The 27,715-nt window shown below is 44.9% G+C and overlaps 1 protein-coding gene and 1 long non-coding RNA gene across 3 annotated transcripts in view; one reads left to right on the forward strand and one right to left on the reverse strand.

The window, feature by feature from the left end:
- rab11fip4b (RAB11 family interacting protein 4 (class II) b) overlaps nucleotides 1–10,454 on the reverse strand; it is a 40,635-nt gene extending 30,181 nt beyond the window's left edge. For both annotated transcript variants that reach the window (XM_021567931.2, XM_021567929.2), the window contains exon 1: nucleotides 10,036–10,454. In XM_021567931.2, coding sequence (XP_021423606.2) covers nucleotides 10,036–10,116 — 81 coding nt within the window. In that variant the 5' untranslated portion in view covers nucleotides 10,117–10,454. The remainder of the gene's footprint in view (nucleotides 1–10,035) is intronic.
- Nucleotides 10,455–23,349: 12,895 nt separating this feature from the next.
- Nucleotides 23,350–25,570, forward strand: LOC118940369. Its single transcript, XR_005036905.1, has 3 exons — nucleotides 23,350–23,928; nucleotides 24,358–24,478; nucleotides 24,612–25,570. It is a non-coding gene; the product is annotated as an uncharacterized LOC118940369 (long non-coding RNA).
- Nucleotides 25,571–27,715: the final 2,145 nt, after the last annotated feature.

Genomic DNA, 27,715 nt, shown 5'->3' on the forward strand with positions numbered 1-27,715 from the left:
GTAAAGCATGCTGAGACCATTCATGTGTGGGGTTGCTTCTCAGCCAAGGGAGTGGACTTAATCACAATTTTGCCTAAGAACACAGCCATGAATAAAGAATGGTACCAACACATCCTCCGAAAGCAACTTCTTCCAAACATCCAGGAACAGTTTTGTGACAAACAATGCCTTTTCCAGCATGATGGAGCACCTTGCCATAAGGCAAAAGGGATAACTAAGTGGCTCGGGGAACAAAACATCAATATTTTGGGTCCATGGCCAGGAAACTCCCCAGACCTTAATCCCATTGAGAACTTGTGGTCCTTCCTCAAGAGGCGAGTGGACAAACAAAACCCCACAAAGTCTGACAAACTCCAAGCATTGATTATGCAGGAATGGGCTGCCATCAGTCAGGATGTGGCCCAGAAGTTAATTGACAGCATGTCAGGGCGGATTGCAGAGGTCTTGGAAAAGAAGGGTCAACACTGCAAATATTGACTATTTCCATCAGCTTCATGTAATTGTCAATAAAAAGCCTTTGACACTTATGAAATGGTTGTAATTATACTTCAGTATTCCATAGTAACATCTGACAAAAATATATTAAAGACACTGAAGCAGCAAACTGTGTGAAATTGTATATTTGTGTCATTCTCAAAACTTTTGGCCACGACTGTAATCCGGGGAGAAGGGCCTTGGTCAGGGAGGTGACCAAGAACCCAATGGTTACTCTGACAGAGCTCCAGAGTTTCTCTGTGGAGATGGGAGAACCTTCCAGAAGGACAAACCATCTCTGCAGCACTCCACCAGTCAGGCCTTTATGGTAGAGTGGTCAGACAGAAGCCATTCCCCATTAAAAGGCACATGACAGCTCACTTGGAGTTTGCCAAAGAGAACCTAAAGGACTCTCAGACCATGACAAACAAGATTCTCTGGTCTGATGAAACCAAGATTGAACTCTTTGGCCTGAATGCGAAGCGTCACATCTGGAGGAAACCTGGCACCATCCCTTCGGTGAAGCATGGTGGTGGCAGCATCATGCTGTGGGGATGTTTTTCAGCGGCACGGACTGGGAGAATAGTCAGGATCGTGGGAAAGAGTACAGAGTTCCTTGATAAAAACTTGCTCCAGAGCGCTCAGGACCTCAGACTGGGGCGAAGGTTCACCTTCCATCAGGACAACGACCCTAAGCACACAACCAAGACAATGCAGGAGTCTATGAATGTCTATGAATGTCCTTGAGTGGCCCAGCCAGAGCCCGGACTTGAACCCTATCGAACATCTCTGGAGAGACCTGAAAATAGCTGTGCAGCGACGCTCCCCATCAAATCTAACAGTCCTTGAGAGGATCTGCAGAGAAGAATGGGAGAAATTCCCAAAATACAGATGTGTGTCACGTTGGTATAAAGGATCGGGAGAAAGCCGCAGGAATGCTTAATAGTTTTTAAAATTTCTCTACCCAAATTACAGCGTGCCATGTAAAGGCACGGGGATGAAGACCAATAATACACGTATACAAAACACAGGGTTGAAACCCAAACAAAAGAGCGAGGAGTACCTCGAATAAATACGAGACCCGAAACACAAGCGCACAATAATACAACACGGGACGAGACCGTGTTGCACAATACAAGTGGCAAGAAATCCAAAACGACAAGGTACAGGTACTCACACGACCAACGGACATTAGAACAATAATCGACAGCCCAATGGTGAAACAAAGGGCACATTTATACAAATCAGTGAGGAATTGGAACCAGGTGTGCGTAACGACACAGTTCAGTGCCTAGAGGCTGGTGACATAGACCTCTGAAACTGGTGCACGGAATGAGCAACCGTACCGGAGGGATCCGTGACAATGTGTCAAGCTTGTAGCGTCATACCCAAGAAGACTCGAGGCTGTAATCGTTGCCAAAGGTTCTTCAACAAAGTGCTGAGTAAAGGGTCTGAATACTTATGTAAATGTGATATTTCAGTTTAAATGTTTTAATAAATGTACAAACATTTCTAAAAACCTGTTTTTGCTTTGTCATTATGGGGTATTGTGTGTAGATTGATGGTAAAAAAACAACAACAATTTAATCAATTTTAGAATAAGGCTGTAACTTAACAAAATGTGGAAAAAGTCAAGGGGTCTGAATACTATCTGAAGGCACTGCGTATACTGTATTCTACTGTATTTTAGTCAATGCCACTCCGACATTGCTCTTTCTTATATCTATATATATCTCTATTCCATTCTTTTAGTTTTAGATTTGTGTGTATTGTTGTGATTTGTTAGATACTACTGCGCTGTTGGAGCTGGGAACACAACTACAACTATTCAACCAACCAGGACATGTACATGCTGACCAGTTCCTCACAGCAGGAAGATAATCCTGCAGCAACAGGAAATGTGAATTATTACGCCGGATACATATTCTTAGGGCTTGACACATTTTCTGTTAGGATAAGTCAAGTCTGACATTTTAGAGTGGAAACTACTAACTTTAGACGCCTTTTTAAAACTTGAACACACTACAACTTGCATTTCCTGCTGCGACAACAGAGTGATCAAGGAAGGTAGTACACCTGCACATGTATGTGTTATACAACAGTAAAATACACCTCTATAACAATTCTGAATCATCTCAATTTGAGTCCCTGGTATTTTGCAGCATCAGTTACGCCAGCTTATCTTTGGCATCCATGTATTCTAAGCTTGACCCACAGTCAAATGATATTCACGCAACTACGTAGTCAACACGTCCATGATGTTTACAGCATGTTGGCACACAATCTTTAGAAAAGACGTTGATAAATAGTTTGGTCAATTCAGCAAGTTAGTGGAAAAGAGACATTTCCATCCTAAAGCACCATCTGTTCAGAGTGTGGCGAGATAACATGGATATGTTAATACACATATGGGATGAATATGGGCGACATTCATCCTGCTCAAACAGATTTGGAAAGTTGTAGTCTCTACTTTCACACATCTTTCTTGCTCACTCTATCTCTCTCTCTCACAAATGTCATGTAACATTAACAATATTGGGAAAGCCTTGAGTGCTGGACATGTCATTGATCTGCAGCCCAGGGACAGTAGGCAGTCATTTGGATGACCATGCAGTTCACACTACTATTGACTGAGGAAGAAGGAAGAGGATGGGAGATGGTTTAAGAAGCTGCTTCATCATGACTGAACAGTGAGCATGATGCAGGCCAACATCTCACCATAACAACAAGGTATATATGCTGTACTACACTATACCTAAGGCATTAGGACAAGTTTTCCACCGGCAATGTTTCCACTCTCTCTTCTCCTTTTATTTCAAATCAAATCAAATTGTATTTGTCACATACACATGGTTAGCAGATGTTAATGCGAGTGTAGCGAAATGCTTGTGCTTCTAGTTCCGACAATGCAGTAATAACCAACGAGTAATCTAACCTAACAATTCCAAAACTACTACTTTATACACACAAGTGTAAAGGGATAAAGAATATGTACATAAAGATATATGAAAGAGTGATGGTACAGAACGGCATAGGCAAGATGCAGTAGATGGTATCGAGTACAGTATATACATATGAGATGAGTAATGTAGGGTATGTAAACAATGTGGCATAGTTTAAAGTGGCTAGTGATACATGTATTACATAAAGATGCAGTAGATGTTATAGAGTACAGTATATACATATACAGTACATATGAGATGAGTAATGTAGGGTATGTAAACATTATATTAAGTAGCATTGTTTAAAGTGGCTAGTGATATTATTTACATCAATTTCCATCAATTCCAATTATTAAAGTGGCTGGAGTTGAGTTAGTGTGTTGGCAGCAGCCACTCAATGTTAGTGGTGGCTGTTTGCTGTTTTTCAGTTTCTCCGTCCCTGCTTTGATGCACCTGTACTGACCTCACCTTCTGGATGATAGCGGGGTGAACAGGCAGTGGCTCGGGTGGTTGTTGTCCTTGATGATCATTATGGCCTTCCTGTGACATCGGGTGGTGTAGGTGTCTTGGAGGGCAGGTAGTTTGCCCCCGGTGATGCGTTGTGCAGACCTCACTACCCTCTGGAGAGCCTTAAGGTTGTGGGCGGAGCAGTTGCCGTACCAGGCGGTGATACAGCCCGACAGGATGCTCTCGATTGTGCATCTGTAGAAGTTTGTGAGTGCTTTTGGTGACAAGCCGAATTTCTTCAGCCTCCTGAGGTTGAAGAGGTGCTGCTGCGCCTTCTTCACAACGCTGTCTGTGTGGGTGGACCAATTCAGTTTGTCCGTGATGTGTATGCCGAGGAACTTAAAACTTGCTACCCTCTCCACTACTGTCCCATCGATGTGGATAGGGGGGTGCTCCCTCTGCTGTTTCCTGAAGTCCACAATCATCTCCTTTGTTTTGTTGACGTTGAGTGTGAGGTTATTTTCCTGACACCACACTCCGAGGAACCTCACCTCCTCCCTGTAGGCCGTCTCGTTGTTGTTGGTGGTTATCAAGCCGCAAACTTGATGAGGGGGCCCGTCAGGAAGTCCATTACCCAGTTGCATAGGGCGGGGTCGAGACCCAGGGTCTCGAGCTTGATGACGAGTTTGGAGGGTACTTTGGTGTTAAATGCTGAGCTGTAGTCGATGAACAGCATTCTCACATAGGTATTCCTCTTGTCCAGATGGGTTAGGGCAGTGTGCAGTGTGGTTGAGATTGCATCGTCTGTGGACCTATTTGGGCGGTAAGCAAATTGGAGTGGGTCTAGGGTATCAGGTAGGGTGGAGGTGATAAGGTCCTTGACTAGTCTCTCAAAGCACTTCATGATGACGGAAGTGAGTGCTATGGGTCGGTATTCGTTTAGCTCAGTTACCTTAGCTTTCTTGGGAACAGGGACAATGGTGGCCCTCTTGAAGCATGTGGGAACAGCAGACTGGGATAAGGGTTGATTGAATATGTCCGTAAACACACCAGCCAGCTGGTCTGCGCATGCTCTGAGGACGCGGCTGGGGATGCTGTCTGGACCTGCAGCCTTGCGAGGGTTAACACGTTTAAATGTTTTACTCATGTCAGCTGCAGTGAAGGAGAGTCCGCAGGTTTTGGTTGCGGGCCGTGTCAGTGGCACTGTATTGTCCTCAAAGTGGGCAAAAAAGTTATTTAGTCTGCCTGGGAGCAAGACATCCTGGTCCGTGACGGGGCTGGTTTTCTTTTTGTAATCCGTGATTGACTGTAGACCCTGCCACATACCTCTTGTGTCTGAGCCGTTGAATTGTGACTCTACTTTGTCTCTATACTGACGCTTAGCTTGTTTGATTGCCTGGCGGAGGGAATAGCTACACTGTTTGTATTTGGTCATGTTTCCAGTCACCTTTCCCTGGTTAAAAGCAGTGGTTTGCGCTTTCAGTTTCATGCGAATGCTACCATCAATCCACGGTTTCTGGTTCGGGAATGTTTTAATCGTTGCTATGGGAACGGCATCGTCAATGCACTTTCTAATGAACTCGCTCACCGAATCAGCGTATTCGTCAATGTTGTTGTTCGCCGCAATGCGAAACATATCCCAATCCACGTGATCAAAGCAGTCTTGAAGCGTGGAATCAGATTGGTCGGACCAGCGTTGAACAGACCTGAGCGCGGGAGCTTCTTGTTTTAGTTTCTGTCTGTAGGCAGGGAGCAACAAAATGGAGTCGTGGTCAGCTTTCCCGAAAGGAGGGCAGGGGAGGGCCTTATATGCGTCGCGGAAGTTAGAATAGCAATGATCCAAGGTTTTACCAGCCCTGGTTGCGCAATCGATACACTGATACAATTTAGGGAGTCTTGTTTTCAGATTAGCCTTGTTAAAATCCCCAGCTACAATGAATGCAGCCTCAGGATATGTGGTTTCCAGTTTGCAAAGAGTCAAATAAAGTTTGTTCAAGGCCATCGATGTGTCTGCTTGGGGGGAATATATACGGCTGTGATTATAATCGAAGAGAATTCCCTTGGTAGATAATGCGGTCGACATTTGATTGTGAGGAATTCTAAATCAGGTGAACAGAAGGACTTGAGTTCCTGTATGTTGTTGTGATCACACCACGTCTCGTTAATCATAAGGCATACGCCCCCGCCCCTCTTCTTACCAGAAAGATGTTTGTTTCTGTCGGTGCGATGCGTGAAGAAACCAGCTGGCTGCACCGATTCCGTTAGCGTCTCTCGAGTGAGCCATGTTTCCGTGAAGCAAAGAACGTTACAGTCTCTGATGTTCCTCTGGAATGCTACCCTTGCTCGGATTTCATCATGTCATCATTGTTGTCAAGAGACTGGACATTGGCGAGTAGTATGCTAGGGAGTGGTGTGCGATGTGCCCGTCTCCGGAGCTTGACCAGAAGCTTCGTTTCCCTCTTTTACGACTTTGTTGTTTTGGGTCGCAGGCTGGGATCCATTCCGTTGTCCTGGGTGAAAGGCAGAACACAGGATCCACTTCGGGAAAGTCATATTCCTGGTCGTACTGATGGTGAGTTGACGTTGCTCTTATATTCAGTAGTTCTTCCCGACTGTATGTAATGAAACCTAAGATGACCTGGGGTACCAATGTAAGAAATAACACGTAAAAAAACAAAATACTGCATAGTTTCCTAGGAACCCGAAGCGAGGCGGCCATCTCTGTCGGCCCCGGAAGTATTTAGCCTAAAGAGAAAGAGACAGAAGGCCTGTGTCCGTCTATTCTTTCCCATGCGTCGTAATACCTTTCAACTTCCGCATGGGAAATCTGAAAGGATAATTTAGCTATTCCATGTATTCTAGCCTGGATCCTATCCTTTTCCCACCATCTGCATCCCTCTCTCCCGCTGTCCAGAGATGGGAAATATTTAGATAGTCTGGATAATTATTCCCTGAATTAAAGTCTGGATGATCTTTTATGGATATTGGGTATGTTGGAGAGATGAGAGACGGAGAGAGAGCGAGAGAGAGTGAGAGAAAGAGAGCGAGAGAAAGAGAGCGAGAGAAAGAGAGCGAGAGAGAGCAGCAGGTATGAGCAGCCACCCACTGGGACAGACATTGACTGTCGAAATTCAAAAGAGGAGGCTTTGATTTTGTGGGTGTCAGCAGAAACAGGAGTGGGGGAGAGAGAGAGACCGAGAGGGAGGGAAAGAAAGATAGACTGGGAGAGTGAGCGACAGTGAGAGAAAGAAGGAAAGAGAGAGAGAGAGCCATACTGTGGCTTTGCTGGTGTTTCTCTGACTGTGCTTGAGAAGATAAGATCCAAATCCAATCTCATACTGTTGACGCACTGCAGAGCGCTTTTCAGTCTCTTTATCTCGGACTTACACTCTAACTCAGCAGCCGGCATTTGATTCAAGTGCTCTCTCCAACACAATGGAGTCTACCTGTGCAGTCACTAAACAATATTGCTTTTTAAGTCTATTTTACTGTCCTTTACCAGTAGGCCTATGTGTTAACTGTTTAGTCAGTATGTTTCCTTCTCTGAGTACAGCTGAGGTTATTTCCAGCGTTTCCTATGTGTGTGTTTTGGATCTTTATGATTCAACCTCTTACAGCAATGGAGAGACTCTCAGCCCACACATTCACAGATGGAGTAAAAAAACCCTGAGAGTCAAAAGAGAACAGGAACTGATGACTCATAATCCAGCCGCATTCTGTGAAGTAAGCACTAGAAGTCTCTAAAAGCACTTCAGGTTTCGGCTACTGAGACACACACGCAGACACAAACAGAAATGCTTGAGGCACGTGCTGACACATAGACTATAAACTATAAAGCCCAGACACACACACACTTAGAAATGGACACAACCTCATACACACAACCTCATAACTGATGGCCGCTCCTGTATGCTTGTTCTAGGACACCTGTACAGTAGTAGGTCCTCAAGTCTCTCTGTGGACTCAGCTCCTCCAAACCACCATTCATTGTGTGCCATTGATCTGTCATGTTTTCAGGGTGTGTGTTTCAAACAAACACACACTTTCTCTTCGACAATAGGAAGGACCCATTTCACACCCACACCCACCCCAGAGTGTTTCCCAGAGTGTCCCTGTATCAACCCAATTGGCTGTATTGGGTTTCCCAGTAAAAATACTTCAACACAGTCTCCTGTATACCTCTATGGGAGCCACTCCCTTTCCATTCTGTCCTTGTCCTTTGTCAGCTATCTGTTCCCTGAAGAGCCAAGTGGGAACAAACGCGTGTTTGTGTCCCTGTCTGTGCCACCCTGGCTGGACGGCCCTGTGGTGACATTTCCCTCAGCTGTTTTTTCTTTCCTCAAAGCAGGACTAAGATTGGGCTAGGGGGGTTATGTTGAGTAGGGTGTGTGTGTGTGTGTGTGTGTGTGTGTGTGTGTGTGTGTGTGTGTGTGTGTGTGTGTGTGTCTGTCAGATAGATAAAAGGTATCCTTGGTGAGGGGGAATGGGTGTTAAGACGCCCGCTGAGGAATCAGTCCGGTCATCCTGACTATCTGAAAGTGTATTTCAGGAACACATACTCAGACAGATAAAGAGAGGGTGAGAGAGCCAATGGAGTCAGTGTAATATTCCCTAGTATCAGTATCAGTGCCCTAGGAGTCAGAATGCAGTGTCATCAACATGCTGACCATCCATTTGTTCTCATGGTGTTAAACCTGTTGCCATTGAGCAACAAGTGCTGAGCAACTGGGCCCTGGTCATGTTCAAACGAACCAGTTAGAGCCCGCTGTTTCATATCAAAACAAAACCTACACCAACTACCAGAATAAAGCCCTGATATAGACACCATAATGGAGACAGGCCATATCAGAGTTCAGAAAAGCTGTGCTAAAAATGCCCTTGGAATGGAGAGTGGAAAGTGATAGATAGGTGCCACCCTACTGCCACCATGGGGCAATCTGTTCACAATGTTGACATCAGTAAACCGCTCGCCCACACGCGGTCTATGGTTGGACTTACTGCCAAATTCTCTAAAAATGACGTTGCAGGAGGCTTATGGTAGAGAACATTCAATTCTCTGGCAACAGCTCTGGTGGACATTCCTGCAGTCAGCATGCCAATTGCACGCTCCCTCAAAACTTGAGACATCTGTGGTATTGTGTTGTGTGACAAACCTGGCCTTTTAGTGGCCTTTTATTGTCCCCAGCACAAGGTGCACCTGTGTAATAATCATGCTGTTTAATCAGCTTCTTGATATGACACACCTGTCAGGTGGATTAATTATCTTGGCAAAGGAGAAATGTTAGTTAGTTTGAGAATAAGAGGACGCATCTCATGACTTAATGTCTTGTTACAGAACATGAGCCATCTTGTTCAAACAGATACGGCTAGCCATGTCACATGTCACTGTGGGAGAAACTAGTTACTGTATGACAAATAGACATCTTTCCTCTTTTCTGTGGAACTGAGACCACAATTACAACATGTCGGTAATTATATTGACAAAGTCACAGGTACTGATCAAGGAAACACAAACATTGTGAAACCCTATCACCCATTCCAACAGTTTGAATGTAGACTTCCTTTTTTGACACATTGTTGTGTGGGATAAACTTCTCCTTTCTCACTGAACCATAGGCTAAGTTACACAGCCGGAACGGACAACATTGAGCTTCAGCCAAGCTCATACTGCACTGTACACTAAAAACCCACAATGTTTAAGTCTCTCTCTCTCTCTGTATAGCCAGCCGGTGGCTGGGTGCTGTCTCGGTTCACCCCTCCTCTGATTGTAATGGGATTAATTGAAATCCGGGGCTGGCTGGTCAGAGAATGAGGGGGAGCGAGAGAGAGGGAGAGATGAGGCGAAGAGTAAATGGTGATTAATTGTATTTCAGAGGGAGATAGACTGTAGGCTACAGCGTGGCAGCGGAAGAAAGAGCATAAGACAGAGTGACAGAAAGAGAGCGAGAGAGAGAAAGGGTCAAACGCAGACACACACACAAAACACACACACTCTCCGTCACTCACACACCCCACTGGAACAATGGACTTTGAGCTCTGGTGCTGAACTCTCCACTGCACCAACCCCCCCAGATCCCCCAACCCCTAACCTCCGCCCCAGATCCTTCTCTCTATCCTTCTACCCCTCTATCCCCTTACCCCCGTCCTTTAGCAAAGAGGTGCTGTCTCTTACCCCATCCATTATTTGGGGGGAGCCATGGTGGTCCGCCTGGCCCAAAACTCCACCGGCCAAGCCCTCATCCATAGAAGTCATCCAACGCGCCCCTCAAACCAGGGGCGAAGTCCTCTGCCTTTTGTCTTACACACACAGGTGAAGCCAGGTCAGCACAGAAAGTGCCGGGGGTTTAGATAGTCCAAATGGCAGTCCTTTGAATCAGTGTTGTCCAGAAAAAGAGGGAGAGAAAAGGAGGAGAGGAGAGAGTGCTCTTTCAGAGCCTCTAAAACTGTGCTGGCTGGCTTAGCTCCTCTGTGAGAGCACGACTCACACACACTGCAACTACCTCACTCTCTCACACACATGCAGAGATGCAGCAACTCTCTCACACACACTCATTTGGTTGTTCGCTCTCTGGCTGGCTCACATTCACACAGAGGGAGCTCAGTTCTGGCAACAGTTGTTGAGATTAGGCCACTCCCCCCTCCTCCCCTCTCCCTGAGCTGTTGCCGGGCAACTGGCTTCAGCTGGGCCAGCCCCTAGAGAGAGAGAGTCACATTGCTGCAAACTCTCTCTTGGCCTCCGCCCCCTCAAGCTGCATTTGCATATCAAGCCCTGCCTCTCTTCCATTGAACAGAGCGGCTTTACTAGAGGGCTGAAGTAACATTCTATCTCCACTCAAACAGTCTTATCGAATGACATGGCACATTTATCTACAGGTTCAAAACCTGGAAAGTGGAGTGATGGAGTTCTTCTGTGTGGGTTTGAGGATTTGAGAAAGTGGGGAGGAGGAGAGAGAGATAAGGGAAGGGGAGAGAGTGTCAGGTGTCCCAATCAGGTGTATAAAAAGTTGTTTGCATATTTGAGCTTCTGTGTGAGTATATGAGAGAGAGAGAGAGAGAGAGAGAGAGAGAGAGAGATAGATACAACCCATATTTATGCTTATTTATTTTCCCTTGTGTACTTTAACCATTTGTACATGGTTACAACACTGTCTATATATATATAATGTGACATTTGTAATGTCTTTATTCTTTTGAGACTTCTGTATGTGTAATGTTTACTGTTCATTTTTATTGTTTATTTCACTTTTGTATATTATCTACCTCACTTGCTTTGGCAATGTTAACACATTTCCCATGCCAATAAAGCTCCTTGAATTGAATTGAATTGATAGAGAAGAGTGAATGGTGAGAAATTGTATTTTAGACCGAGGGAGATAGCTGGTAGGCTACAGTGTCACTGGAAGAAAGAGCTAAATAAACTCATGTCTGAAAAAAAGACAGAGTGACAGAAAGATAGCGAGAGAGAAAGGGTCAAACGCAGACACACACACAAAACACACACCCTCTCCGTCACTCACACAGTTCCCACTGGAACAATGGACTTTGAGATCTGGTGATGAACTCTCCACCCCACCAACCTCCTCAGATCCCCCAACCCTTAAGAGAGGGGAAGGCTGAGGCTTCTCTCCTCCTTCCTTCCCTTCCTGATAGTCTGGGGCTCCCGAGTGGCGCAGCGTTCTAAGACACGGCATCTCAGTGCGTGAGGTGTGACTACAGACACCCTGGTTCGATTACAGGCTGTATCACAACCGGCGGTAATTGGGAGTCCCATAGTGTGGCGCACAATTGGCCCAGCGTCGTCCGGATTTAGGCGGTTTAGGCTGTCATTGTAAACAATAATTTGTTCTTAACTGACTTGCCTAGTTAAATAAACAAAAATAAATAAATTAATGAATTAATATTCTAAAAAGCCTGGCTGAGGCAGTGTTTGAGTCAACAACAGTGGATCCCAAAAGGCCAGCACCACATCACAACACAGCTACAGCCTTAACACCTCCTTCTCTCATTATCTCCTCCCCAATCTCCCCTCTACCTCTCCTCCCCAGCTCCCCTCCTCCTTGTACTTCTTCACCCTCCTTCACCCCCTCTCCCTCTCCCAGGGCCCAGCAGCTTAATGTTAAACCCACACAGTCTGAGCCTGCTGAGCCCAACTGTCTCACAACATAATAAGTTGACTTTGGCAGGGGCAGTAGAAGGATAGAGTCAGGCTGTGTCCCAGGCTCTGGTCAAAAGTGCACTACATAGGGAATAGGGTGCCACTTAGGACGCAGCCTCGGACTACAAGACAACAGCTCAAACTGCTAGACAGGATGAGAGGGTGGAATGGTGAGGGGAATACTGGTGAGTCTGTGCAGTGCATCACCTGCATGGTGAAATTCATTATTAAAACAAATGATTTATTCTAGATTAGATAGATCTTTTTTAATTAGTCACAGGTAGTTGCAGTGTAATTCTTAAACTCCGAGCTCCAACAGTGCAGGTGTGAATGAAACAATAAATAATACTAATAATATATAACTGTTTCCACTGTGACAATGATTAATATAAATATCAGGGACAGGTAACTGACTATTCCGCAGCCTAATGGTCTGGGGTAGAAGCTATTGGCCAGTCTGTTAGTTTTAGCCATGATGCTCCTGTACTGCCTACGGTGGCTGGGGTCAATGATGATCTTCTTAGCCTTCCTGCGACACCTGGTGTTGTAGATGTCCTGGATGGCAGGCTGTGTGCACCCAGTGGTGCGTTCGACTGAGTGTACCACCCTCTGCAGTGCCTTGCGGTCAACATATGGAATTTGATTAATCAGCGTTATCATTTAGAGGTGCGGTACACTTCGTAGGAGTCTTTTACCTACACAGCAGCCTCTCTGTTGCACCTGTGCAAACTACGCCATGTAAATCGCCCTGTTCTTCCTAGCTCCAAACGATAGCATCTCACTGTGGTAGCACTAGCACCTGTCTGTGGTAATGCTGTTGTCACTATGGTGTCTTGTGCACCTGCCTGTTGTGCTGTTGTGTTAATGGAAGGGAAAGTGGGGTATGGTATCTAGTCAGTTGCACAACTGAATGCATTCATCCAAAATGTGTCTTCCCCTTCCCCTTCTTCCCCTTTAACCCAACCCCTCTGAATCAAAAGGGGGGGGGGGGGGGCAGCCTTAATTGACGTCCACATCATTGGCGCTCCGGGAGCAGTTGCTGTCTCTGTTATGTCTCAGTGATGTCCTACTTTCTTCAAGAGGAGCTGTCTCCCATACAGGACAGTTGTAAACAAGGTACTCTCCTGTCAACCAACCTGATCACTCATAATACACCTTATCGCTATGTACCGTGCCAAACTAGTTTCTTTGCGACAAACTTGCTCCAAACAATGGTGACTGTGCCTGGCATGCCAAGCCAAACCCTGTAACATTTCAGGGTGGAGAACACTTCTCTTCCTCTCCCTCACCACTTCCTCTCTCTCACCTTTCTCTCTCCTCATTTCTCAGCTTACTCCCATCTCTCCCTCTCCCTCTGCTTCTCAGCCTCTACCTCTTCCTTTCTTCCTGTTCTTCCTGTTGCCCCCTTTGTCTTTATGACTCAGACTGTCTCCGGAGGGAACTGACATATGTATCAGATCCTCACCTCACAGACACTAGATCACCAAGTGCTTGACATGCATATATGGAGAGAGAGATTTATATAAAGAGGGTGGGAAGGAAGGATGAAAGGAAGGGGTGAGAGAAGAAGGGATAGAGAGGGTGATCCAGGCCAGGGGACCCAAATTAAAGCTAATTATGTGGCAAGGAATGCTCCCCTCCTGGCTCTGGCTCTCTCTGGCTCTCTCTCTCTCTGTCTCTCTCTCTCTCTCTCTCTCTCTCTCTCTCTCTCTCTCTCGCTCTCTCTCTCTCTCTCTCACACTCAAAGACTTTGGCTACACGTCAAACAACGGTCCCACAGCTATTTGTTAATACGCTATTTGTTAGAGGGCTGGCCTTCTCCTTTCACATTCTATTCAGGTCTACCTGGGTGAGACTGGCGTATTGTATTTCAGTTGGAGACATGTAGTAATACTTTGAGGGTAATGCTTTCAGATCCAGCATTAATGTGATTTCTTGATGTTATTCACAGAGAGCAGAATAGAGTGATTAAACGATTCTCCAGGGGTATGGAACTGTGTATTGGAGGAATAGTGAGGTGAAAAATGAATCAAAAGGGATGAATGAAGCGAGAGGAGATTTGTGGCAAAATTATTGTACTGCATTATGCTGTCACTCCAATCACACACGCACATCACACACATTGCACACACATACAGTACACACACGCTACCGCTTTTCAACCACACAAACTCACTTCTTCTCTCTGACACACACACATTCCTCCCAAAGAAAAATAAATAAGCCAAACAAATAGTGTATGTTGCAGGGTTCAGTTCAATAAGCTCCGTGGGGACTTGAGAGGCAGCCAGCATTCACTATGCAGCAACAAGACAGAGGAGGGAGGGAGAGAGAGAGGGAGACAGAGGAAAATAGCGAGATTGTGTGTGTGTGTGTGTGTGTGTGTGTGTGTGTGTGTGTGTGTGTGTGTGTGTGTGTGTGTGTGTGTGTGTGTGTGTGTGTGTGTGTGAGAGAGAGAGGGGGGGGGTGAGAGAGGAGTAGAGAGTGGCACCATAGAATGAGAGAGAATGAGAGAAGGAGTAGGGTGGAAGTGGAAGAAAAGACAGGGATACAGTGAGGGGTAAAGACAGGGATACAGTGAGGGGTAAAGACAGGGATACAGTGAGGGGTAAAGACAGGGATACAGTGATGGGGTAAAGACAGGGATACAGTGAGGGGTAAAGACAGGGATACTGTGAGGGGTAAAGACAGGGATACAGTGATGTGGTAAAGACAGGGATACAGTGATGTTGTAAAGACAGGGATACAGTGATGGGGTAAAGACATGGATACAGTGATGGGGTAAAGACAGGGATACAGTGATGTGGTAAAGACAGGGATACAGTGAGGGGTACCAGGGATACAGTGATGTGGTAAAGACAGGGATACAGTGATGGGGTAAAGACAGGGATACAGTGATGTGATAAAGACAGGGATACAGTGATGGGGGAAAGACAGGGATACTGTGAGGGGTAAAGACAGGGATACAGTGATGGGGTAAAGACAGGGATACAGTGATGTGGTAAAGACAGGGATACAGTGATGGGGTAAAGATAGGGATACAGTGAGGGGTAAAGACAGTGATACTGTGAGGGGTAAAGACAGGGATACAGTGAGGGGTACCAGGGATACAGTGATGTGGTAAAGACAGGGATACAGTGATGGGGTAAAGACAGGGATACAGTGATGTGGTAAAGACAGGGATACAGTGATGTGGTAAAGACAGGGATACAGTGAGGGGTACCAGGGATACAGTGATGTGGTAAAGACAGGGATACAGTGATGGGGTAAAGACAGGGATACAGTGAGGGGTAAAGACAGGGATACAGTGATGGGGTAAAGACAGGGATACAGTGATGTGGTAAAGACAGGGATACTGTGAGGGGTAAAGACAGGGATACAGTGATGGGGTAAAGACAGGGATACAGTGAGGGGTAAAGACAGGGATACAGTGATGTGGTAAAGACAGGGATACAGTGATGGGGGAAAGACAGGGATACTGTGAGGGGTAAAGACAGGGATACAGTGATGTGGTAAAGACAGGGATACAGTGATGTGGTAAAGACAGGGATACAGTGATGGGGTAAAGACATGGATACAGTGATGGGGTAAAGACAGGGATACAGTGATGTGGTAAAGACAGGGATACAGTGAGGGGTACCAGGGATACAGTGATGTGGTAAAGACAGGGATACAGTGATGGGGTAAAGACAGGGATACAGTGATGTGATAAAGACAGGGATACAGTGATGGGGGAAAGACAGGGATACTGTGAGGGGTAAAGACAGGGATACAGTGAGGGGTACCAGGGATACAGTGATGTGGTAAAGACAGGGATACAGTGATGGGGTAAAGACAGGGATACAGTGATGTGGTAAAGACAGGGATACAGTGATGTGGTAAAGACAGGGATACAGTGAGGGGTACCAGGGATACAGTGATGTGGTAAAGACAGGGATACAGTGATGGGGTAAAGACAGGGATACAGTGAGGGGTAAAGACAGGGATACAGTGATGGGGTAAAGACAGGGATACAGTGATGTGGTAAAGACAGGGATACTGTGAGGGGTAAAGACAGGGATACAGTGATGGGGTAAAGACAGGGATACAGTGAGGGGTAAAGACAGGGATACAGTGATGTGGTAAAGACAGGGATACAGTGATGGGGGAAAGACAGGGATACTGTGAGGGGTAAAGACAGGGATACAGTGATGTGGTAAAGACAGGGATACAGTGATGTGGTAAAGACAGGGATACAGTGATGGGGTAAAGACAGGGATACAGTGATGGGGGAAAGACAGGGATACAGTGAGGGGTAAAGACAGGGATACAGTGATGGGGGAAAGACAGGGATACAGTGATGTGGTAAAGACAGGGATACAGTGATGGGGTAAAGACAGGGATACAGTGATGTGGTAAAGACAGGGATACAGTGAGGGGTACCAGGGATACAGTGATGTGGTAAAGACAGGGATACAGTGATGGGGTAAAGACAGGGATACAGTGATGTGGTAAAGACAGGGATACAGTGATGGGTAAAGACAGGGATACCGTGATGGGGGAAAGACAGGGATACAGTGAGGGGTACCAGGGATACAGTGAGGGGTACCAGGGATACAGTGAGGGGTAAAGACAGGGATACAGTTAGGATAAAGACAGGGATACAGTGAGGAGTACCAGGGATACAGTGAGGGGTAAAGACAGGGATACAGTGATGGGGTAAAGACAGGGATACAGTGAGGGGTACCAGGGATACAGTGAGGGGTAAAGACAGGGATACAGTGAGGGGTACCAGGGATACAGTGAGGGGTACCAGGGATACAGTGAGGGGTAAAGACAGGGATACAGTGAGGAGTACCAGGGATACAGTGAGGGGTAAAGACAGGGATACAGTGAGGGGTAAAGACAGGGATACAGTGAGTGGTACCAGGGATACAGTGAGGGGTAAAGACAGGGATACAGTGAGGGGTACCAGGGATACAGTGAGGGGTACCAGGGATACAGTGAGGGGTAAAGACAGGGATACAGTGAGGGGTAAAGACAGGGATACACTGAGGGGTACCAGGGATACAGTAGGGGGACCAGGGATACAGTGAGGGGTAAAGACAGGGATACAGTGAGGGGTACCAGGGATACAGTGAGGGGTACCAGGGATACAGTGAGGGGTAAAGACAGGGATACACTGAGGGGTACCAGGGATACAGTAGGGGGACCAGGGATACAGTGAGGAGTACCAGGGATACAGTGAGGGGTACCAGGGATACAGTGAGGGGTACCAGGGATACAGTGAGGGGTAAAGACATGGATACAGTGAGTGGTGTTGTGGAGTGGCTGACGTGAATGCCAACAACGGTGCTACTCTCCTACTGCCAAGATGCAGGACTGGGGGAATTCAAACACAACCACAGCCACACACATGCACACACATACACACATAGTCCGATGTTTCTACTCTACCAAGGTGGGCAAACCATTTCCTGTAGACCTACTCTACTTCTTTGGCTATAGAAGCCATCAGGAAGAGAGCTGCATGTTTTTGAACATTACATGCATTATGAAAGAATGAGATTCAAATGATTTTAGATGTATTTATTTTTATTCCAAAGCCCAAAATAGTGGACATTCAATTGCCAAAACATTTGAAATATTCCATTGTCTCTGTCAGGTCCACATTGAGTAGACAGCAATAGAAAAATAGGAAATTACTATGAAATAATTCAATATTTCAGTTGTGTATTGTCACGTTCTGACCTTAGTTCCTTTGTTTTTGTCTCTGTTTTAGTATGCTCAGGGCGTGAGTTGGGTGGGCAGTCTATGTTTGTTTTTCTATGTTGGTTTTTGAGTTCGGCCTAGTATGGTTCTCAATCAGAGGCAGCTGTCAATTGTTGTCCCTGATTGAGAATCATACTTAGGTAGCCTGGGTTTCACTTTTGGTTTGTGGGTGTTTGTTTCCATGTGAGTGTTTGGGCCACACGGTACTGTTTCGTTTTGTTCACAACGTTTATTGTTTTGTTCCAGTGTTCAGTTTGTTTATTAAAAAGACATGAACACTTACCACGCTGCACCTTGGTCCTCCTCTCTTTCTCCCGAAGACGATCGTTACATGTATATTACATTGTTTTTAATTGATGACTATTACTTTTCATTACTTTTCATTCCTTAAAAATCCTAATCTCATCTCTGCTCAGGCAGTAGCAGCCAAACAGCCAGACAACATTCTCTGTGCCTGCACACCGTATGCTGCAGGGCTGTCTGACTAAATCATTTTACTAGTTCTTCAAAGTAGATAAGGCATACTTTCATGAACCGTCTCTATCCATCTCCCTCTTCATTGTGTTGTGTACTTTCCTCTCTCATGCGGTCTGTGTATCTATTCTTTCGTAGCAAGCATAAAAGTGTATCCATCTGTCCAAGCCGGAAAGAACAGGCGCAGTGGATTATGGTCATTGTAGTTCATTAGTAATTGAACCAACATCGGTTATTAGTTGTTTAATAACGGGAAAAATATGAAATGTTGGTTAATCACTGGTACCCGTGCAACTAGGATTGCTTATCAGTCCATCGTAGCTCTCTTCCTGTAGACTTCTATAGCCAATCACACATGCACACACACACACACACACACACACACACACACACACACACACACACACACACACACACACACACACACACACACACACACACACACACACACACACACACACAGTCTGGACAATGGGATGGATTGATTAGGCCACTGGACCACTGACCATGCTGTCATTATTGGCTATGGTGGAAGAGAATTCCAGATTCTGATCTGTACCAGAGAATGAGGAATTAGCGTGTTCGACTCAATAGTTTGCCATCTTTTTACCAGGTAAGTTGACTGAGAACACATTCTCATCTACAGAAACAATCTTGGGAATAATTACAAGGGAGATGAATGAGCCAACTGGAAGCTGGGGATGTTTAGGTGGCCAATATGGTATGAGGGCCAGATTGGGAATTTAGTCAGGACACCGGGGTTAACACCCCCACTCTTATGAGTGCTATGGGTTCTTCAGTGAGCACAGATGGTCAGAACACCTATTTAACGTCCCATCTGAAAGACGGAACACTACACAGGGCAATGTCTCCAATCACTGCCCTGGGGCATTGGGATATTTTTTTTCAACCAGAGGGAAGTGTGCCTTTTACTGGCCTTCCAACACCACTTCCAGCAGCATCTGGTACCCCATCCAGGGACCGACCAGCAGTGCCAACAGTGGGATGCATGGTTCAAAAGGCATATAGACTGGAGAAGGAAAAGTGTTTATATACCAGAAAAGACAATGCATAACAATTGCAGAACACTCTGGAGAAACTTTAGAGTGACTCACAATAAGTGCTGTCATGACGTTGGCCTGGGGGTAGGTTTATGACAGTCATAAATACCTCTTCCCCCCTTTGGAAAACCCCTTGGTTAATATAGAGACTCTGGGAACATCAGAAGGTGGAGGGAAATTAACTATATTCTGTTAATCCGACCAATTGAACATATGGGGTGGTACTTAATGAATATGATGTCAGTTCGGTTGTCATCTGAAACATTCTCATCAATGATAAGATGACATAAACTCTACAGTGGAAAGTCTACACATCAGAGTTATCGGATTCACATGGAATTGTTGTTCAATTTAAATGTTTGAATATAAAATTATTGGTGAAGAGATTAAATGTAATTTTAGCTTCCAAATGAGAGATTTGAGTTTTCATAAGGTTAGAGCTCTGCTCAATCAGTGGCCCGCCCCTGTGAAGGGACATGGGTTATAAAACTTTTCAAACACGCCCTCCTCTCCCTTCCTATATAAAGCCTTGACGACCATATTATAACCTCCTGTTCTGAGGATGTGAGGACGACGGTCCGATGTCAGAATGGTTCAGATAATAACTACAGAACGAAGCCAACATCAGCGTGAGCTTTGGTTGCGAATGCTATGAACTTTGAACTCTTATTCACTACAGAAGTGATACCTCCTAGCCGTTGAATTAGCAACAGCAGCTGCAAACGAGGGTTAGGAAGGAACAGACAGAGTATTCCGTCTATCACACAACGACGTTACTACAATGTATCCAATTGACCACCAGAGACATTCTTCAAAGGGCTCGGTTTGGTAACACGACCTTCCATCTACCACCAACCTACTGAAGCGCAGCTCAGAGTAAATATTTATTGCATTTTCCTTTTGCAAATGGGCGGTAATTTAGAATGCATAAAATACTGTATTTACGATAGCACAGCTTCTTCCTTTGTTACTCAGTCTTCCCGCTCTTCCACTCAAACCTAGCCCTTTTTCTTTTGTGTAACAAGCTCTCATATCTGTTCCGCCCGCCAGGGACGTTTTCCTTTATGACGTAATTTGTAATCAAGTTATAATTAATCATGTGTATGTGTAATTCTGTGTGATTAGTTAGGTATTTAGTAAATAAATAATTAAACCCAATTTTGTGTTGCTGATTCAACTTGTTAGCCAGGGTTCGTGAAGATAACCAAGAATTTACAACTTTCAGATGAGACTGAATTAAGGTGACGATTGCTATTGATGTAAAATATTACTAGGTCTTTAAGAGTTTATTCGGAAGATAACAGCTCTATAAATATTATTTTGTGGTGCCCCGACTCTCTAGTTAATTACATTTACATGATTAGCTCAATCAGGTAATATTAATTACGTAGAAAGGATTTTATAGAATAGCATGTCAAATCACTTAATCCGGCATAGCCAAAGACACAACAGTGCATTTGAACACAGACTCTGGAACCACCACATAATGAGTCGAGCATCATAACTCATTAAGAACACAGACAACATATGTCCCTCTCACTTTGAGACATTTCTCATACATTTCCTTAGGCTCTAACAGAATTGGCATCCCAAATGGCACCCTAAGCCCTATATAGTGCTCTACTTTTGACCACTACTAGTGCACTACATATAGAATAGGGTGCCATTTGGGACGCAGAGAGAAAAATAGGCTGCTGTAGATGTTAAAGCAAGGTATATATTTTGCTGGTCTGGTATGTTATCAGCGTTTTGAAGCCACAGCTGCTGTACATGGAGAGAATTAGCAAACACCTACTGCACCACTTTACACAGTGACAAAATGATAACGTAGGCAGAGGTAGAGAGAGAGACAGAGAGAAAGAGAGAGAGAGAGACAGGGAGAGAGAAGAGAGAGAGGGGGAGGGAGAAATAGGATAAAGGGAGACAGGGAAAGAGAGTGCGGGATAGAGGAGAGAGAGGGGGGGAGGGGGAATGGAGGGAGAAATAGGATAAAGAGAGACAGTGTGAAAGAGAGAAGAGAGAGAATGGGAGAAAGGGAGAGAGGGATAGAAAGAAAGAGACAGAGAGAGAATAAGGAGAAAGGGAGAGAGAGACAGAGAGTTGATATTCCTCTATTGTGTGTGATAGACTGACTTGATATTTACCTATACATTTGCACTCTCTCTCCAAATTGCTATAGTATGGTCTAGAATGTATATTGCATGGCCAGACTGCATAACCCCTCTCTCTCCCAAGGTAAGTGGCGTTCCAGAGCAGTTAAGTGTCTCTCGTTTTCAGGGCAGGCAGAATCAAGCCTCCACACAGTCCTATTTGCCCTGTCTATCTCTCTAAGCTCAGAGGGAGTGATCTGCAGACACTATGGCGGAATGAAATGGAGAGATCACACACATGGACGCACGCACAGTCGCACACGCACACTAGCGATCAGATCCCGTTGCTGCCGCTCGCCATGAAATATTCAGCTGTTCTCTACCCACAACAGAATGGCAGCACACACACACAGCCCTCCTTATAACATACAACTGCAATAGCTGCAGCGTCTATACAAGCGGAGCTTGAAGACATGGTTGGCTGCAAAAAACAGGATCTGGCCCAAAATCAAAACTATGGTAAAATCACTATTAACTACCATGCCACTGTGACTGTACAGCGCAAGGTGTTACAGGTGATATATAGCCTAGGCTAGAAAACAGCGCTCCTCTCTAGCTCTAACAGGATAAGTTACCCAGTCCCATTCTGTCTGTGTGACTGATATCAGTACACAGCTGTGTTATGGTGAAACCAGGTCACTGGGTTAGTGGCGCCCTCAGGGCACTATTAAAAGAGTTATGTGGAGGTATTGATAAACACTACACATTCTTCTGCCTTTGCTGGAAAGGTTAGGATCTCTTTATTACAGTATACCATGTAGAATGGGAACAAACACAAGCGACAAAAAATAAACACAAAAAACGGTATACTGTCTGTACTCTTGTCCACAGTATGTTCCTAAGATATTAGCCATAATAGTGCAAAGCCAAGGGGACAAACATTCACTTTCCCTTGACTTGCTATGATCTAGTGGTAGGACACTATAGTGGTTGGTATGAAGGCTCACCGCTCATCCCACCCTGCAAGAGCTGACACACACACACAAACAGACACGCCCTAACACACACATCCCTCTTCCCTATACATCTCTCACCACCACACATTGGAACTGGGCAGTCAAAGTCACACCAAGACAGAAGTTATTTTAGGGATCTGTCTTCACATGGCCGTTGGGTCAGGTGGTGCTGACCTCACTGCCAGTGAGTGACGGTGGATCAAAGCCTGATCATCTATCATGCTGTTAATAGGCCACAGGGACCAGGGGGGAAGGGGAATTAATGGGAGGAATAAAGAGATAGAAGGGGGCGAGGTGGACTTGTGTATAGGGAGAGAGACGGGTTGAGGGGGTTTTGTGTGTGTGTGTGTGTGTGTGTGTGTGTGTGTGTGTGTGTGTGTGTGTGTGTGTGTGTGTGTGTGTGTGTGTGTGTGTGTGTGTGTGTGTGTGTGTGTGAGATCGCTTGGAGTAAGTATGAGTAGGGGTCCCACTTGCAACGCCAGGGTTGTGGGTTTGATTCCCACTGGGGACCAGTACGAACAAACAAGAAAAAGTATGCACTCACTCCTGTAAGTCTCTCTGGATAAGCGCGTCTGCTAAATGACTAAAATGTATGAGAGAGAGAAATCTAAATGAAAAGATAGAATGCTTGTCAAACTACTAGACATGTATGAGGACAGGCTGCACATCACTGCTGAAGGGGAAGTGTTGGAAAGGATGTTGAAGACTAGATAGATCACTTCCCCTATTACTGGGGGTTGTCGTGGAAAGCAGTCACTGTCTGTGTCCAAAATGGCCCCCTCTGCCCTATATAATACACTACTTTAGTGCACTTTATAGGGGATAGGGTGCCATTTCAGACAGAAGTCAGTAGCCCTGAGTAAGATCAGTGTGAACTGAACTAAGACCAGCAGATTCAAACACATGATATGCATCACACCATGGCTGTCAATAGGCTCTATGCATTATACCGCCTCCAACGTCCGGGTTGATGACTTCCGGAGCGATTTCTGCTATTGTTTTTATCATTAGCTTACTAGCTATCTAAATGTCGTTGATGCATTTCTGACTGAAATAGTTTGCAATGACTACGTTTAAATTACAGCCCCACGAAGGAGGTGCTAATGAACATTGTTCAGTGCGTCTGTGTTCAGTTTCTTCCAAATGGAATGGTATTGTGCGCTTCCATAGTTTCCCGGTCGGTGTAGAGCTCAGAAAAAGGTGGTTGGTGGCAGTACGTCGTGACAACTTTACTGTCACCAAACACACAAATATGTGTTGTACACATTTCGTTGAGTGACTTTGTTGAGGTAAACATTAGGAAGTGACAATACCTAAAAAGAGGTGTTGTTCCTACAGTCTTGGCGTGGAACTGGCACATTCAAAAGAGACCTGGTGTTTGGGAAAGAAAATGAAAAACCATGAGCACGTAAGAGAAATTTAGGAGCTTCGAGCCAAGCTGGAGAAACTGATTGCCCAACACGGCTTTGGTCTACAGCGATTTGCTGGTTCTGACGAGGAGATACGTTTTTACACAAGGTACAGTAATGATTTATTATTATCCAGCATTACTATTGTTATATTTACTATTAATTATTATTATTATCCCAAAGTCCATCTTACCTTTAAGAACATGTTCATTGTTATTTAAAACTAGGCTAGCATATCTTAGCATAAGTAGGCACATTGAATGCATATCGTCTTTACATTCGTTTTCAGATGCTCCCAGATCGTTGCTGCAAATAAGATTTGGTTCTTAGTCCACTTCCCAGGTTAAATAACGGAACATTTAAAACAAATTCACTGCTGTGATGATAGCTGCTGTGAATTACAGTATGAATTGCAGTAACAACAAAACAGGCTACAATAGCAACTAGGTCATGTCTAGTGCTACTTGATGCTTAGAGAAGATGGGCAATAATAGTAATGAGCTTTTTTGGTATTCAAATACTCTGGGTTCGTCTTTAGATGTGCAAGCTACACCCACCTGATGGCCTTCTGGCACTTGTTTGAAGGGGCAGCAGAGACCAGGTTTATAAGAGTCACAAGCACCAATTCATCTGAAACAAGTGTTACTTTAAGAAAACTGGTAAGGGACAACTTCATTAAATACTTAAGAGAATATTATTTGATCTTACTGTAATTGTTAAACATGATTTACTTTTTGTTATGGGCCAAATATGAGGACTATATTGTACTAAAACGGTTTTCTTTACGTTCAGACACTGCCATCAATCGACGACCTCTTCTTGTTTATGACTCATCTGTCTCTGGGTCTGAAACAGAAGGATTTGGCCCATCGGTTCAGTATCCACCAATCGACAGTGAGCCGGATTATCATCTCTTGGGCCAACTTCCTCTACTGTCTGCTTGGATCAGCACGGATATGGATCCCCAAGGAAACCATCAAAGCCCACCTGCCACCTGAGTTCAAGGACTGTCCAGACACCCAGGTAGTGATCGACTGCCAGACAACATCTTCCCTACTACTGCAGAGTGAGGCGTTTTCTTCCTACAAGTCACACTGTACCTTTAAGGGCATGTTGGGAATGTCACCACATATGTGAGTGACATGGAGATCTTCAAGCAGTCTGGAATTATTTCCTTACTCACCCCTGACATTGGCCATTATCCACCATAATGGCCTTCTCGTAGATGACATTGTTCCGTGCAAGGGCTACCGGACAGTCTTTCTGTCAAGACACACACAGAGGCCAGCGCATGAGGTTAGGGAGACCCAGTCCATTGCCAGGCTGAGAGTGCATTTTGAAAGAATGATCCACAGAGTAAAGGAGCACAGGCTGTTTGACACAGTCACCCCGCTGACCATCTCAGGCAGCATCAACCAATTATTTGCAGTGGCGTGCCTGTTGGCCAACTATCAAAACGGACCTTTGGTCAGAGCATAGGCCAAGTCAGTGTAAATGTACTTGTGTTTACTTGCTAGCAGCAAAATAATAATTAGTTTATCTACGACATGTATCAATCATTTGTGTTGTAGTGAACATCAGTTTGTGTGGAGCTTCTATTGGCTTTAATTTGGCAATGAGTTTAGGGGTGGGGGAAAGAAATAAAGTCAACACAGAATAGCCAGAATGCAAGACTGAATACAATGTTAGAGATGTGTAATTGATTAACTGAACTGTTGAACATTTGCTGAAATAAATTTTTTTTAAACAAATCTATTCTACTGTAGTTTTCTTAACAAGAACATGGCACCCATGCAGGGGATACATTCAGGTGCGAGATCGACACTTCTGCAAATAGTGGTAAAAATAAGTGGCCAATCAGCTCTCTTATAGTTTTTGAAACCTGTAGATGATATATAATTATATATAATTTCAACTAGGATGACCTCCTGTGCACAGATGACAAAGTCACACCAGCTACAACCTGTGAGAAGGATTTGACCTTGCACCTGCCAGTAGTAAGCATGAGATCTCTTCAACTTCAGCTCTCCATTCTGTATCTTCAGGTAAGGACATCAGCTCTCCATTCTGTATCTTCAGGTAAGGACATCAGCTCTCCATTCTGTATCTTCAGGTAAGGACATCAGCTCTCCATTCTGTATCTTCAGGTAAGGACATCAGCTCTCCATTCTGTATCTTCAGGTAAGGACATCAGCTCTCCATTCTGTATCTTCAGGTAAGGACATCAGCTCTCCATTCTGTATCTTCAGGTAAGGACATCAGCTCTCCATTCTGTATCTTCAGGTAAGGGCAGTCAACATAACTTGGTACATTTGGGCACTTGACCTCTAAGAGTCCAAAGTGTGGTCTCACACTGGGATCAAATATGATGCCATCTGGTGAGGATCCTAACCAAGGAGCATCTGGGTGCACTACGAAGCCACACGGAAAGAAGTTAACATTCTTCAGTGTGCAGTACTGCTGTACAGCCACTGGCTCCATGGCTAGCCCCCTCTTCATCTCCATGGTCTGCATACCAGATCCCTTGAACATCCGTTCAGCTAGACGGTCAGCTGAGGTCTCTCCCCGGACATGGCAAACCTCTCGGAAACGAGAGGATGTTATTCTCATTTTCCTAAGCTGATGCCATTCAGAGCTGCTGCTCTGCTCCCTTGTAGCAACCTCGAATTTGTGTGACATCTCGTAGGTTGTCTGTAATGACTTCACTAATAACTAAGGATGTGAGCACACTGGGAAGACTGAAGTCTGTAGCCATCTAATGGAAGGATTGGTGGAGAAGGGGCATCGGCAATCTTCACAATTTCACGGGTCTTTGGCTGAGGAAGTTGATAGGACAGCACACTGCCAGCTTGCACTGGCCCAAAGGCGGACTCAACCAGAAGCACGTCAGCTGACATTTCCATTGTTGTCACAAGAGGGGCAGTAAATGAAAAAAAGTTGGCATACGTTTCTGGGATGCGGAGAAGGTTCATGTGAGGCATGTATCCATTGAGTGCTTTGCAGAGAACTTCTGCAAACATTTTAAAACCTTATCAGGTTGGAGAGATTACTATGACGAAGACTCATGTAACTTTTCCAGAAACAGCACAAGCCCGAAAGTTCAAATAAAATTGATTGAAATATACAGATTATATATTTTCCCCCAGTATCACGGCTCTCGTCGTAATGAGGATCGGACCAAAACGCAGCGTGGTAAGTGTTCATGATTCTTTATTAACCAAAACACTTGAACAAAATAACAAAGTGAAGAAACCGAAACAGTTCTGTAAGGTGCATAAACTTTACAGAAAACAACTACCCACAAAACACAGGTGGGAAAAAGGCTGTCTAAGTATGATTCCCAATCAGAGACAACGATAGACAGCTGTCTCTAATTGGGAACTACACATGGCCAAAAACAAAGAAATAGAAAACATAGAAATAACGAAACTAGAATGCCCACCCTAGTCACACCCTGGCCTAACCAAAATAGAGAATAAAATCCTCTCTATGGCCAGGGCGTGACACCTAGTCTTTGTCATTACATCGTAAAGACGCCACTGTTCAGGCTTATCATCTGGATACAAAAAAAAATCACAAGAAAATGTTGTTTTCTTAAATGTTTCCATTCTAGGAACCTCCAACTTACCTTATTCCATCAGCACACGAGTTAGTAGGTTTACAGAACTCTATCCCATCAACCGGACCTGGCTTCACACCCTAATTAACAAGGATTTACTGTTGCATAGGCTGAATACTTTTCAGGTGCATTTTTTTATGGATCTTGATAGACTCACAAGTGTTCTTGGCTCGTGCCAACGCTGTTCTGTGTCTGTGTATCTGTGAACTGGTGGTGCAGCAGGAAGAAGGGCCACCAGATGATTGCACATAGAACTTCCTGCAACACAGGAGCAGTT

This window comes from Oncorhynchus mykiss, chromosome 17, assembly GCF_013265735.2.
Source record: "Oncorhynchus mykiss isolate Arlee chromosome 17, USDA_OmykA_1.1, whole genome shotgun sequence".
Taxonomy (NCBI): Eukaryota; Metazoa; Chordata; class Actinopteri; order Salmoniformes; family Salmonidae; genus Oncorhynchus; species Oncorhynchus mykiss.